This window comes from Electrophorus electricus, chromosome 19, assembly GCF_013358815.1.
Source record: "Electrophorus electricus isolate fEleEle1 chromosome 19, fEleEle1.pri, whole genome shotgun sequence".
Lineage (NCBI taxonomy): Eukaryota > Metazoa > Chordata > Actinopteri > Gymnotiformes > Gymnotidae > Electrophorus > Electrophorus electricus.
This window is the reverse complement of record NC_049553.1, coordinates 3,657,180-3,669,706: the sequence shown is the minus strand read 5'-3', so window position 1 is coordinate 3,669,706 and position 12,527 is coordinate 3,657,180. Positions and strand designations below refer to the sequence as shown.

At 48.4% G+C, this 12,527-nt stretch overlaps 1 protein-coding gene across 8 annotated transcripts in view; it reads right to left on the bottom strand.

Moving 5' to 3' along the window:
• The window catches only part of focad (focadhesin), a 30,442-nt gene extending 17,969 nt beyond the window's left edge, over positions 1-12,473 (bottom strand). For 2 of the 8 annotated variants that reach the window (XM_035536700.1, XM_035519651.1), the window contains exons 1-13: positions 12,361-12,467; positions 10,977-11,061; positions 10,600-10,674; positions 10,144-10,298; positions 8,280-8,378; positions 5,888-5,989; positions 5,313-5,526; positions 4,834-5,040; positions 4,172-4,259; positions 3,692-3,882; positions 3,158-3,418; positions 1,036-1,140; positions 110-211 (exon numbers count right to left, since the gene is read on the bottom strand). In XM_035536700.1, the coding sequence (XP_035392593.1) occupies positions 110-211; positions 1,036-1,140; positions 3,158-3,418; positions 3,692-3,882; positions 4,172-4,259; positions 4,834-5,040; positions 5,313-5,526; positions 5,888-5,989; positions 8,280-8,378; positions 10,144-10,298; positions 10,600-10,674; positions 10,977-11,033 (1,656 nt within the window). In that variant the 5' untranslated portion in view covers positions 11,034-11,061; positions 12,361-12,467. Of the gene's footprint in view, positions 1-109; positions 212-1,035; positions 1,141-3,157; positions 3,419-3,691; positions 3,883-4,171; positions 4,260-4,833; positions 5,041-5,312; positions 5,527-5,887; positions 5,990-8,279; positions 8,379-10,143; positions 10,299-10,599; positions 10,675-10,976; positions 11,062-11,406; positions 12,291-12,360 lie in introns of all 8 variants that reach the window. The other 6 variants (XM_035519648.1, XM_035519650.1, XM_035536701.1 and 3 more) reach the window with 6 other exon arrangements.
• Between the last annotated feature and the right edge of the window lie 54 nt (positions 12,474-12,527).

Here is a 12,527-nt window from a genome sequence, read left to right as displayed (position 1 = left end):
TACGCATTTAGCAGACTTGTTAGCGCCTTAGCTACCAGCTGAGTTACGGGAGCCTCTACGGTCATATTGTCCGCTGACGAGACCAGATTAAAGGTCTGTGGTCGTCTACCTGTTTTTGCCACAGGGCAGTGAGGAGGCGCAGGGCCACCGCCCTAAGCTTGGGGGAGCCGGCCAGCGTCTGGAGCACGCGCAGAACCTGTGGGATACAGAACTGAGAGAGAACGCACAGCGCTCAGTGGGACGAGGACAGGCGGGGAGCCCACTCAGAGCCGGCCGGACTGGTGCGGCGCTTTCTATTAGCGCTCGGCAACTGAATAAATACAAAAATAAACTGGGTAGTTAGCTCTGTGTACAGAATTTAACGACATTAGAAGGGGTGGAGCTATTGTCCTGTGCTCTAACACCAGAGTCCAGCTTGTTTCCCAGTGTAGCGCTGTTTACACAGTATGTTTACACATACTAACCCTTCCCCCGAGGACTAAACGACGTTTAAAAAGAAGAGAGGTGGGGTAAAAAAACAAACAAAAAAAAACCCCACAACGGCTCTTTCTACAATGGTTCATAGAGCCCGTGCGCCGCACTGAAAGTCAGCGCGAAACCTACCTACTTAACTATATTTTCGGCCGTATCGCCTATAGCCTCCCTCGTTTATGCATGTTCCAGGAATACATTTTGTCGACGCGGCATTATTCAAACGGGAAGCAAAACGCGGCGCGGCTATGAATAATGCGCACCGCCGAATAACAATGCAAGCAGGGAAGACTACCAGGTGAGCTGTTGCCATAACAACAAGGGAAGCATAATTACGGCCCAAACCCGGCAGGCGCCAGATATTTCTATCACTGAGGCGACCGCCAAACAAAAGCGGGCAGCCATTAGGTCTGACTTGAAAACAATCCTGAAACTGATTAAGAAAATGAGATTTATGGGCTTTGCGTGAAAGAGCAATGGGCTAAATATATGGGCTTTTAAATGATAAAAGTTTCAAATGACCACACTTCTTTACCGGTGCCTACGTGCAGTGTAAATCTGTACCTTGTGCTTTGCCAGCTTTGGTATAGTGGAGAGGACAGCATGACAGAGGACTGGGTCAGACGCACGGTCCAGCTTAAACAGCAACACCGGCAGAAGGCACGGGACCTGCGGTTGAAGAGAGGGGAGGAGTCACGAATGCCAAGTGAGCGCGTTCGGAGGCATGCGTAAGGTCGGCGTCAGGCGCAACAGCCGGAGAGCGACAAATAACCCGGGGCTAAACGGAAGGGAAGACAGACGGAGCTCAACTGGTGGGGAGGCATGTTTGCTCAAAGCAAGGGGGTGGGGAGTGCTCTTCCAGAGCTCTTCCGGCCCTTTGTCAGCACCGCTGCGACTGGGCCGATCGAGACCGTCACGACCCATCCATCTCTGGAGAAGAGGGAGGTTTTGATGCGTCTGCCAGTTCCTCCCCGGCCCCTCGCCACCCCCCGCGTCACGGCTCATGCGAAGCCGCTGTGCTTTAACCGTTACCGGGAAGGCTTCTGGTGCTCTGCTGCGGGGCCAGCGTTCCCAGAGGAAACCGAGCAGGGAGCCGGAGTGGCGGGGAAACGCGAGGAGGCCCCAGGCCTGCCGCACGCAGGACCAAGAGCACCGCGGTCGCCGCTCGGGAGGAAGCCAAAGCTGAACCCTGCGCATTTCGACTCTCTCTCTCTCTCTCTCTCTCTCTCTCAAGGAAAATAAACAGAAAAAAAAAAAAAAAGAAAAAATATGAATCACCATATGGTGACCATAAGCTTAGAGCTTACAATTATCAAATATCATAGACTATGAATGTGGTATAAAATAAGGGAAGGTTTTTCTAACACAAATCTTGTGGTCATACAAAACCTGAATGCTGGAGACACAGACTTGGATGTTTTAGCCTCAAACTAGGGATTAACCTTGAAGCGTTGCCACCACACACCCCTTGCTGCAAGAGCAGAGAGGGGCAGCCAAGTTCTCTGGGATGAGCTTGACCTCTGACCCCAGCAGTCAGCCAATTAAGAGCCCTGATGAAGACAGCTAAGCCAATAGGACAACTAGCAGGCCAGGTTGCCGAGCGGAAAGGGCCACGAGGGACTCCCAACAGCAGGAGGGAGAGGGGAGAGAAATGGCAGGAATCACAGATCAAACTAAACGGATCAGCATTTCTTATTGTGCTCGAAAACGAAGACGCTGCGTGGCTACAATGCCATGTGAACATGAATCCTAATGCTCAAGAAATTGGATAGAGAGCATGCTTGAATGGTTGCCCAGTATTTGAACCCAAGCGACTAAATCCAGCCACTAGCTGAGCCAATAACATGCGCAGGTTCACCCGCCCCACATGTGGTTAGAAACTGTTCATGGATGAACGGGATAGTTATAGTTATAACCTCTAGTTATGACGCTTATAAAATGCTTAGAAAACTCGCCTCCAAGATTGGTGCTTCGTATAAAGAAGAGGACGTAGATGTCGTAATGGTACACCGCTTCACGCTAAAGCATGCGCGTTAAAACAGCATGACAAAAAAGCTCACAGCGCCGGCCTGCCAGCCACGGCCATGTTTCACACCATCATAAAAGCACCAGCGGTTTACGCCGCATCTCGGCGTGGCCCGCTCTGAATTTCTCTCTCTCCCTGTCAGCCTGGCCAATAAGCGAAGAAATACGGGACCGGACGGGAATTCATTAATGAGTGACAGGAGGAGGCTGTGACTTCCATCCACCCGTACCGCGCATGGCTCCCGTTTCTCAGCCGTCACTGTGTTGCCTAGCAACACTGGCATCTGAATGCATAATGGGTAGCAAGGGGAGAGTGTTTATAAAAATGTTTTTTTTTTAATACAATAAAATAAATAAATAAAAAAGGGGAAGGGATGACTCTGGGTACAATTTCAATTCAAATGCCACCTGCATTTGCTTAGCAATAGGTAGCAGTTCTTTAGGACTTCCCATGGACCAGGTGCCACAGTAGCTCCCAACGTTATTCAGCTGCAAAAGGATTAAATACAATTTTTTTTAAAAAAGGCCTGCAGACCCTGAAAATTGATTATTCTGCCCACCGGCGGAGCAGCGGCACTGGTTTCTGATCCAAACCTTCATGCATAACAGCTCCAAAGAAACCCACCCCGCCAGTCACAGCTCCAGCCGAATGGACCCTCACCTGGGCAGGGTCGGCCTCGGCCAGGCCGGCCGCCGTGTTCAGTGCCAGCCTGCAGAGGTCCCCGTCGCTGCTTGCGATGAGGTGGGAGACCAGGAGCAGGAGCGTGTCGGGAAGGCGCTCGCAGGACGGAAGCACCGACCGGACAGAGTGGAGCCACTCGGCGGAGGCCGTGGGGTGGGCCGAGAGGCGGTGAAGCACAGCAGAGGCCGCCTGGAGCTCACTGTACCACGGGCTGAGAGGCAGCGCTAGCTGCGTGGGCTTCTGCGGAGGGGAGGGACAAACCAGCCTAAACCTCGAAAAAAAGGCACAATCTAGAACGTTCTGTTCTCAACCCAAGGCCTTTTTAGGTTCTTTCCATAATCTAGAGGTTTCGAGGGTTGTTCTCTGAAGACGGAGCTCTATCATTTATATCATATAATTATATAAAGAGTCTAGCATATAAGTCATTATTTGCATCTTTATATTAAAGCTCAAGAAAGCTTGGCGAGCTTCACAACACCCATCCATGCTAAGTGGGTGGTTCCAACAGCGCACCTGCATCGGGGCGCATGGTTCAGCCTGGATACTCTGGAGCAGAGAGCTGGCCAGCTCCTGGCTCCTGGCCTGGGTCTGCGGCTCCATCAGGGCTTCCATCAGGGCGGAGCAGGAGAGCACATGCAGTAGCGGCATGAGGAGCAGCGAGGCACCCCAGGGAGGAGGCCCCTCGGCGGGGACAAGCTTCACCGCTGCAAGTGGGTAGGCAGAGGTGGCTCACGTAAGCAAACCACTATTTAAAAAAAAAAAAAAAAAAAAAAAAAAAAAAAAAAAAAAAAGTACCAGGTCTTTGTTTCTGACTGTGTACATATTAAACAAAAAAAAGAGACCTTAAATAATAAAGTTCGGATGGTCAAAGCAATTATGTATCATATGTCATGTGTGCTTATGGGTTCTTTGGCTACAGAGGGCCTAGCGCCAAAACTTCTACATGACAGGAGGAGAGGTGTGGGCGAGCTGAGGAAGTGAGGGGCAGTTCACCGAGCTCGAGGAGGGCGCTGTGCTGTACGGCAGAGGCTCGGAGGAGGAGCAGAGAGATCCCCATGAGCACCTGCTCGGACGGCAGGTCCTATCGAGAGAGCGAGAGAGAGAGAGAGAGAGAGAGAGAGAGAGAGAGAGAGAGAGAGAGAGAGAGAGAGAGAGAGAGCAGTGAGACACAGATGGAGGCTTTCAGCGGTGCAGATCGGAGACTGACAATCACTCTGGGCCCGCGCGAAAGCTCGCATTTGGGCTCGTGGGGGGGGGGGGGGGGGAGGCAGAGGCTTTGAGGAGATTAGCATCGCACAGCTAGCTCTGTTTGAGGCCCTCGCAGCTTTTACGTTACCATTCACTGTGACAAAAAACAAACCATGGAGCCTCGGGGAAACAAAGGTCCCACATCTTTGTTTGAAGAGAAACGAGTCTCTTGTCTGGTAAACTATTTATGTTGCATGTGGTTAAACATTGCTGGAAACGAATAACTGTATTTAACTGTGAAAGCATGGCAAGTTGGCCCTTGTGAAGTCTAAAGTTACACAGGCTGAATTCAAAAGCTGCAAGCTGACACCGGTCCATGCTCCTACTTAACAATGCTCCTACATAGTTGTCTATACTGACTCTGTTGCACCCATCCTCCCCAGGTGAAGCCCATGGGCGTAGCTCACCTCTCTGCACGCAGGCAGGAGCTGATGGAGGGTGTGCAGGAGAGACCTCAGCTCGCCACCCAGCTGGAGGCTGAGCTGGCAGGCACAAAGGATCTGCACGGCGAGCTGGGCCAGCTCCGCCTTCCAGCGCTCCGGGTCGCCCAGCAACGCGGCGGTCAGGGACTCGGCCAAGGAACTCAGCTCCACCAGGGCTGTGACACTGTCCACCTGCGCACCAAGGACGGGTACGCACGCACACACACACACACACACACACACACACACACACACACACACACACACAAAACAAAAAACAAACCCATTCAGCTCGGGCATTTGGCCTAAGCCTCAGACAGCGACTGTCATCCAAGATCGATCGGCCGGTAACTGATTCTTTGGGTCAGATTCAGTGTTTCCCTCAGCGGTTAATAAGCAAACTGCTAAGACCCTGCAGGATTTTTCCCCCAGTCCTTCCTGTGACAGATGGCCCCTGTGCTCACCGTCATATGCGGGAACAAGTGAACGAGGCAGCACAGGATCTCGTGTGCGACAGGCGTGTGGCGCAGGGTATTGCCCAGAGGGGCGGGGTCACGGGGATGCAGCAGCACATGGAGCAGGCCGTATCTGAGCAGGGCGTTCTCCGGCAGCCTCTGGGGCTCGCAGTACAGGTAGCGCAGGAAGGGGGCAAGCATGGAAATGTACAACGACTCATTTCTAGATAACGGAGAGAAGAGCGGAAAAGGAGCGTTAGGCCTCAGCTCTTCCCTGGCGAAGGTCTGACGATCTAAAACAAAACATGCAAACCTGTGACTGCTGTAGATATTTTTAAAAGGTCTCACCGCTCACTCAAACAGTCCTTTTGAAAGCATTCCTACATATAACGGGAACAAAAGAATGCTCCCCCTCTGAACTCTCGACTGGACAGAAGTACACGGGTCTGAGAACAGTGGGATTTTAGCCTTATTTTATTATTTTTAGCATGGAGACAGAGAGTGTGCACGTGGCGAGTTGCGCGGGACCCTTCCTCCGTCTTGCTCATGGCCTCTGTGCTGGTGGCGGGGGGGAGAACCCTTACTTGTCTGCAGCCAGCTGGATGAAGTCATCAATCTCCTGGAGCAGAGCGGGCCAGCAGTCAGGCCGGTTCTCCAAGACTGTGATGTACGGGTGAGGGCACATCCTGGGGCCAGGCGTGGGCCCACAAGTACACAAACATGCACATTGTCAAAACATCGATGCACTGTATGCAGTGAAAACATATGATACAACGATGCGCATTTCCATAAATCAGAAAACCAATCACAGTATTATATAAATTGTACCCTTTTAAACCTCTGTGATATTACTATAATCTTTTTGATATAAAAACTGTTATTTAAATACTAAAAAGGTATACTTGTCATCATATTGAGGTTATTATGAATAGGCAATATATAGTTCATAAATAATTAGCCAAAGATAATTAAAGGCAAGTGCTGTTATTGGCAATAAGACCCATTATTTTCTACCACACTATTACTGCACAAAATCCACAACCAAACACAAAGAATTTCCCAATGATGGCACCCGTGTGCTTGACCTTGGGAAAGGCTGGTCACAGCCTACAGAGAACCTACGGGGAAAGACCTCCTTCTGTGTACCAGACCACGGGGCTGAGCTCACTCCGAGCACTAAAGCTGAACAGAAATGCTCCGTTATCCTCGCAGACCATCTACCAACTCCTTTATCTCCTCATCCATCATCTGGTGTTCCTCATCCAACTAGCCTAGCGTTGACATCACTGCAACCCATCCATCAAGCTCCAATTCAAGCAGACAGCCACAACACGACCTGCTTTTAGTGTCTGAAAACGGCTGGCCAATACCGTGACCTTCTCTTTGCCCTGCTTAACTGCAGGCTCACAAACGGGCCCAGGAGCTCCAAGTCGGGCAGTCTGAGACTACGCGGACCCAGCCACAGGGGACGTGGAGAGCTTTGCACGCAGTATTGAAAGGCAGAGGCTAGAGCAAACCTGCGGCAAATTACTGGCCTCTCCAACACTCTTCGAGTATTACCCAAGGTATTTCACGCTCAATGCAACCTCAGGCATTCTTCAAAGTGAGGGGTCAAATTCCATGAACAACCAACTTTATAAAAGCAGCTATAAAACTAGCTTTTTTTTTTTTCCTCTCTTTTTTTTTTAAAAGCCTATAAAACTAAAACAGACATATGACAGATAATAGGAAGGTTGACATCTTTGTCCCGATATGACCACACACTTTTTTGGCACATTTCTCAAAAACAAATCAAGTTCAACCACATCTATAAGCAAACATTATCTCTAACGCTTATAATTAATAATTAACAGATCATTAAACAGCCTACTAGGGGGAGAGAGGACTAGTTTGAGCGATATGCCCAGGATGTGGCGTATGGGGCCTTGTGACCTTACAACAGATTGCGTGAGGTGGCATCAGGCAGACGGGCACGCTGGGCATCACCAGAGCCTCTACATTAATCCTTAGCCCCTCCCTCACAGCCCGAGCACCAATCGCAGGCAGGCTCCAAGCTTTTCAGCCATTCATCTTCTCACCAGGTGGCATGCGAGAGAGGCCCAAGGAAAGACAGCAAAGTCTGCTGGTGAGCCAACTCTCCACGCTCACTAGTTCCAACCTACCGTTGACTCATCCAAACAGTTCTACTCTACGATGCCATCACTGGGCTCGACAGCAGCCAAAGGCCTGCCCCTCTCTAAACATTAGTTGGTAATTAAGGGACACGGACATCGAGGAATCTGCGGCTGTGTGGAAACACCGCCCCTGCCCCATCGTTAAATGTCGCCGCCTTGACATGGCAATCACCCCAAAAGCTGACGTCGCAAAGCCTGATACTTTTTGTAGGTTACTCGAATGCTGGGAAATGGACATGATGGAGCCCTCATGCATCTAAATTAAATCGATGAAAGACCTTTAAGACTCATCAGCATTGAGTGATTTCACCAAAAGACACCAAATTACACATTTATCACTACTAATGAGACAACCATCCCCAAGGGGTTGATCATATTAGGAAGACAATTTATGGGCAATAACTCATGAAGACATGTGACCTCTCTTGATTGCAGGGAGGGTTGGCAGGTCTGTCCCAACATGTAATTTTCTTCCATACAGATGGGTAATCAGTGTTCCACTTCGGTGCTTTTTTTTCTGATTAGTGTGGCATTTCTAAAAACCTAAACTCAGCATATTTGGGTTTTTGGGAGAAGCTTTACAAGATTAAAAACTCACTAAACTCTCAAGTCTCATGGTTTATTAACGCATGAAAGACAACTAAAGCTTCTGAAGTCTTTGCCAAAAACATTGAATGACCTCACCGTTTCCACTTCGAACCCCCCCCCCCCACGGTATGTCTTGAAAGACACCGTCAGCTCTACAGCAGATGCTAAGGTAGATGTACCATATCTAACCTGAAGGAATGTGGACAACCCTTACCTGATGGAGTATGGGCAAGTGAAGTGGCTCCTTCTATCTCTCTGACTCGCCTGGATCTGTAGCAACCTCCCAACCACCTTTATCAGTCCTTGGACACTCCTGCCCACGATACACCAGAAGCCAAAGAGAAATGCAATTTATATGTGCCTCCGTTAAACAAATCCAACTAAGCACTGCTCCATGCTACATTGAGTGCCTCTATGTCCAAAGCATGTTTCAAGACAGCAGACAGTTTTAAATACAATATCCTCCATCCAGTCTGGGCAGTTCATAAAATCTTATATCATTAAGCATTTATTTGACTATTGCTAATACTATTATTGTTATGAGTGTCTCTTATATTTCATACAATTGTACATATACACTTGTCTAAAACTCAGTAGAAGTATATGGAGATATTGTTTTAGGCAGTGGAAGACCATACTCCTGTTTCTGGACAGGGTGTAGGATGAGGTCTTATCATACATTATAAATCACACTAGTGGGGACAGCATAGTCTGGGCTTCCTTTCATATTCCCCCAACCCTCAAATCCTACACTCATCTCTCGCTGGGCCTATGCAACCTCTCTCGCTCTGGGTTTGATTACTCTATATTTTACTGAGGGGGAAGCCATAATTCCACGCTGACAGAAAATTCATCTGCATCTCGGCTTTCATCTCGGCTATTTCCGTGCATCTGCGAGGACCTCTGCGTGACCAGAGGTAACAGCCTTGAGCCTGAGTTTGTGCGCCGCACGGCTGAAACTAAGAGGGTCACCGATGTGCTCTCGCCTGCAAACTCAAAGCCGTCTGGGAGCGGAAACCATCTGCTTTCTTGGGACGGCACTCTAGAGCTCTAGAGGTAAAGGCGGCTAAAATTAAGCCTAAAGCACAATCTGACCTTACGCTGTGGCGTGTTCGAAACTGGAATGTGCAGCACTTTAACTCAGCTTCTCTGAAGTGCCCCCCCGAGAGTACCCCCAAAGCAGTGAAGGGAAAAACAACATTTGTGAAATTTTGAAATATTGCTGCAATTATGCTGAAAATGAGGGCCATCTGCTTGGCACGCCTCTAGTCTTCCATACACGCGAAGCGGCAGCTTTGCCATTAGACAGCGGCCACGTTCTCATCCTTCACATGGCACTCGGTCACACCGCGATGGAAGAGGGAGGTGCTGCGTGGGTAGCCACCCTCAATTAACACGGCAAGCCGTCCGGCTGCGTGCCGGCACGCGCCAAATGAACCTGAGGGCGGAAGAACAAGGGGGACGTCTGCACTTAAGGCACCGCGTCCGACGTATGAGGGTTCAACTCCAGAGGTGGGAACGAGTCATGCCGGCTCATAATCACTTTGGCATGCGAGATCCCCTCAGATGAACAAACCTGAACCAGGGATTTGGTTTGATCCTTTCACACTACTGTGGAATGGCAGATTGTGACATTTCAAATCAATTTGCCAGTCTGCTCAGTCAAAACGAGTATTTTGCGCTCAAGTAATTTCATGTAACTTGTAGGAATGGATCAGTTCTTATGCTTCAAGTAAGGAACTGAGAAGTATCCCAAGAGATGGATAGTTTACCTCTGGACCCAGCCGGATCGGGGCGGGGGGAGAGATCCATCAGTGCTATACAGGTTGGTCAAATACATGACAGTGCTCACCAATTAGCATTAGTGTACAGCAGAGCAAACCACATGGCCTCCATCTGCAGCACTTATACCAAAAAACTTTAAGGCATGGCAGAATGCCACAGAGGAGTACATGAAACCAATGGTTTCCAATGGAAACCAAAAAAAAAAAGGGAACACCCTCCTGTAAACTGTTTTTCTCCCCTCAGTGCCTGTGTATGTGTGAGTAGACGTGCACTGGGAGACTGGACGTGGGTACCTTGCAGAGGGCAGCATGTTGAGGATGCTGTTGAGCACATGTTGCAGGTCAGCGTGGCCCTGCTCCACCAGCAGCACAAGGGCGCTGCAGCAGGCCGAACGCACCACTCCGCTCTCGCTGTCACACTGCTCCCACAGGGCGTCCAGGGCGGGGCCCTGCCACGCCCAACCACAACGAACATTGTGGACCAGCGCAAGCGCACAAACGCACACATCCCCAAAGCAGCTATTGCAGCAGTAATTTACATTGCAGATTTACATTGCAAATTTACACTGCAGCAGTAATTTACATTGGCTAAAATTTGTTTCGATTTTATATATCATCTATTTTTTTAGAATCACAAAAACTTGATCGATGATAAATACAAAAACTCACAGGTCAGTTTGAGAAAACCATATTCGATATTGAAGCACAAGATGAAAGCTAGATTTTTGTCATGCTGAACACAGAGCTCACCTGTGTAGTGGACTCAGAGATCTTCTCATTCTGGCCTTTCTCCTTCAACACTGCGGCGACCAGACTCCTCACAGCCTACAGGCATAGAATTACTGCAGCCATTATGGAAAGTCCCAAAACCCTTTTTGAATTCAAATCCCAGACTGTATGTCTAACAGCAATTATTTAGGTTAAGTTTCCATCATCGGGAAAGAAGATACAAAGGTACCGTGAGACTAAGGGCAAAGTAGTAACTGTCTGCTATAACCCAAAAGATTTGAGCAGCATGCCAGTCTGCTTAAATTCACAGATACATGAAGAAAACTGTTTGTAAGTGTGTAACTGCTTGTAAGCAATGGAAACAAAGACCCTCATAAATGGGATAACTGAAACTTTACCTGGGCTTGGATGAGAGAGCTGGGGAACTCAAACCTCTTCTTCAAAGCTTCGTTCATCTTTTCAGATCACTGTAGATGGTCCATACTTGTATATGCAAATAAATAACAAAATATGAGCCACACACAAATAAATTATGTAATATAGGTGTGAATGCTAAATTACCATTGTTTTTCCTAAGGAATAAACGAGCAACATCCAGCACTTTGTAGAGAAAGTAGTTTTTCATCTACACAAAAGTTTTCCAAGACCAAAAAGAGGTACGTATAGATTTGCTATTCAATCTTTTTTGCAGTTCAGCGAAAGCTTTTACCCTCCGGAGTAAAAGACCACAAGTCTCTGAAATACAGCATGGAAATGCAACATGGAAATGGCAGGCATGCCTTTTTAATCAGGGTCCTTTAGTCAAAACGACAGCGTCCATTTGCTGACCTGTCGGGCTTTCTCGCTGGTGAATGACAATGCACGAGTCACGAGCGTACCAACTGTTGTCTGACTGACACAGACTTCTGGCAGTGGGTGATGCAGGCAGGTATTCAAAGATGGGGAACACGAGAGTGGTGATGGAAGCCCCACTGACGCAGCCACACCCTCTCCAATCTGACAGGCCAACACAGTGGCTCCGTGCTTCACAGCTTGACCCTTAGTGGCATCATTACATACGCAAAGACACCAGTGCCTTTTACACAGGAAATCAGATAGGCTTTGATACAAACTTAGTTAAAAAGACTTTAAACATGATCAAATGTCAAAGAGGCCTGACTCTAGCTCACCACGACACTAAGACTTTAGCAAAACACCCATTTTCTGTAGATATTAACATAATTGTAGCACAACGTGTTTAGGAAAACACCCGTGTGTTACTATATTTGGAGCTGATTAATTTGACTAACTTGCTCTCATTTGTGGAAATGATGAGAAGACACAGTGAGGCCATCATGGTGAGCTAGGAAACCGGTCACCATAAGTGCTGCGGACTTCTAGAAGATTTTAGAGCAAGTATCTAAATGCCAAGTGCATGAGTAACGTTGCAGATTTCACTCAGACCTTGAAAACACAGCGGTTGTCAGCAATGAACATAAAACACAAAAGCGTAAACAGTGCACTCAGCTTTGAACTGCTTACACGGAAACTGCCTGTGTTCCGAAAATAATGCAACATTGTCAGTGACTATTCGAGCTTGGGCATGCTGCAAATTCGGTTGTTTCGGCTTTGTAACTCTACATTTTAGCAAGAAACACAGCGGCCGTAGGCGAGTGCCACCATAACGAGCTCGGTGGACGACGTGGCCAGCCAGTTTCCTCCACGTCTCAGAGCTGCAATGCGGTATAAAACGAGAGGCAATTGTTGAAAGGTAATTGTAGTCACATCGCAAGGCATACATACATGAAATTGGAATGACTTGAAGCTGAACACTCTTACCAGCACTAGTAACCACTGTTAGCCAGTAAGCTAGCTGTCTAACTTTCCTGCTCCTCCAACTCAAAGCTGTCCCTGCCACATGTTTCTACGGCAAGCGAGAAGTACCACGGACAGTAAGAAAGCGATTTATA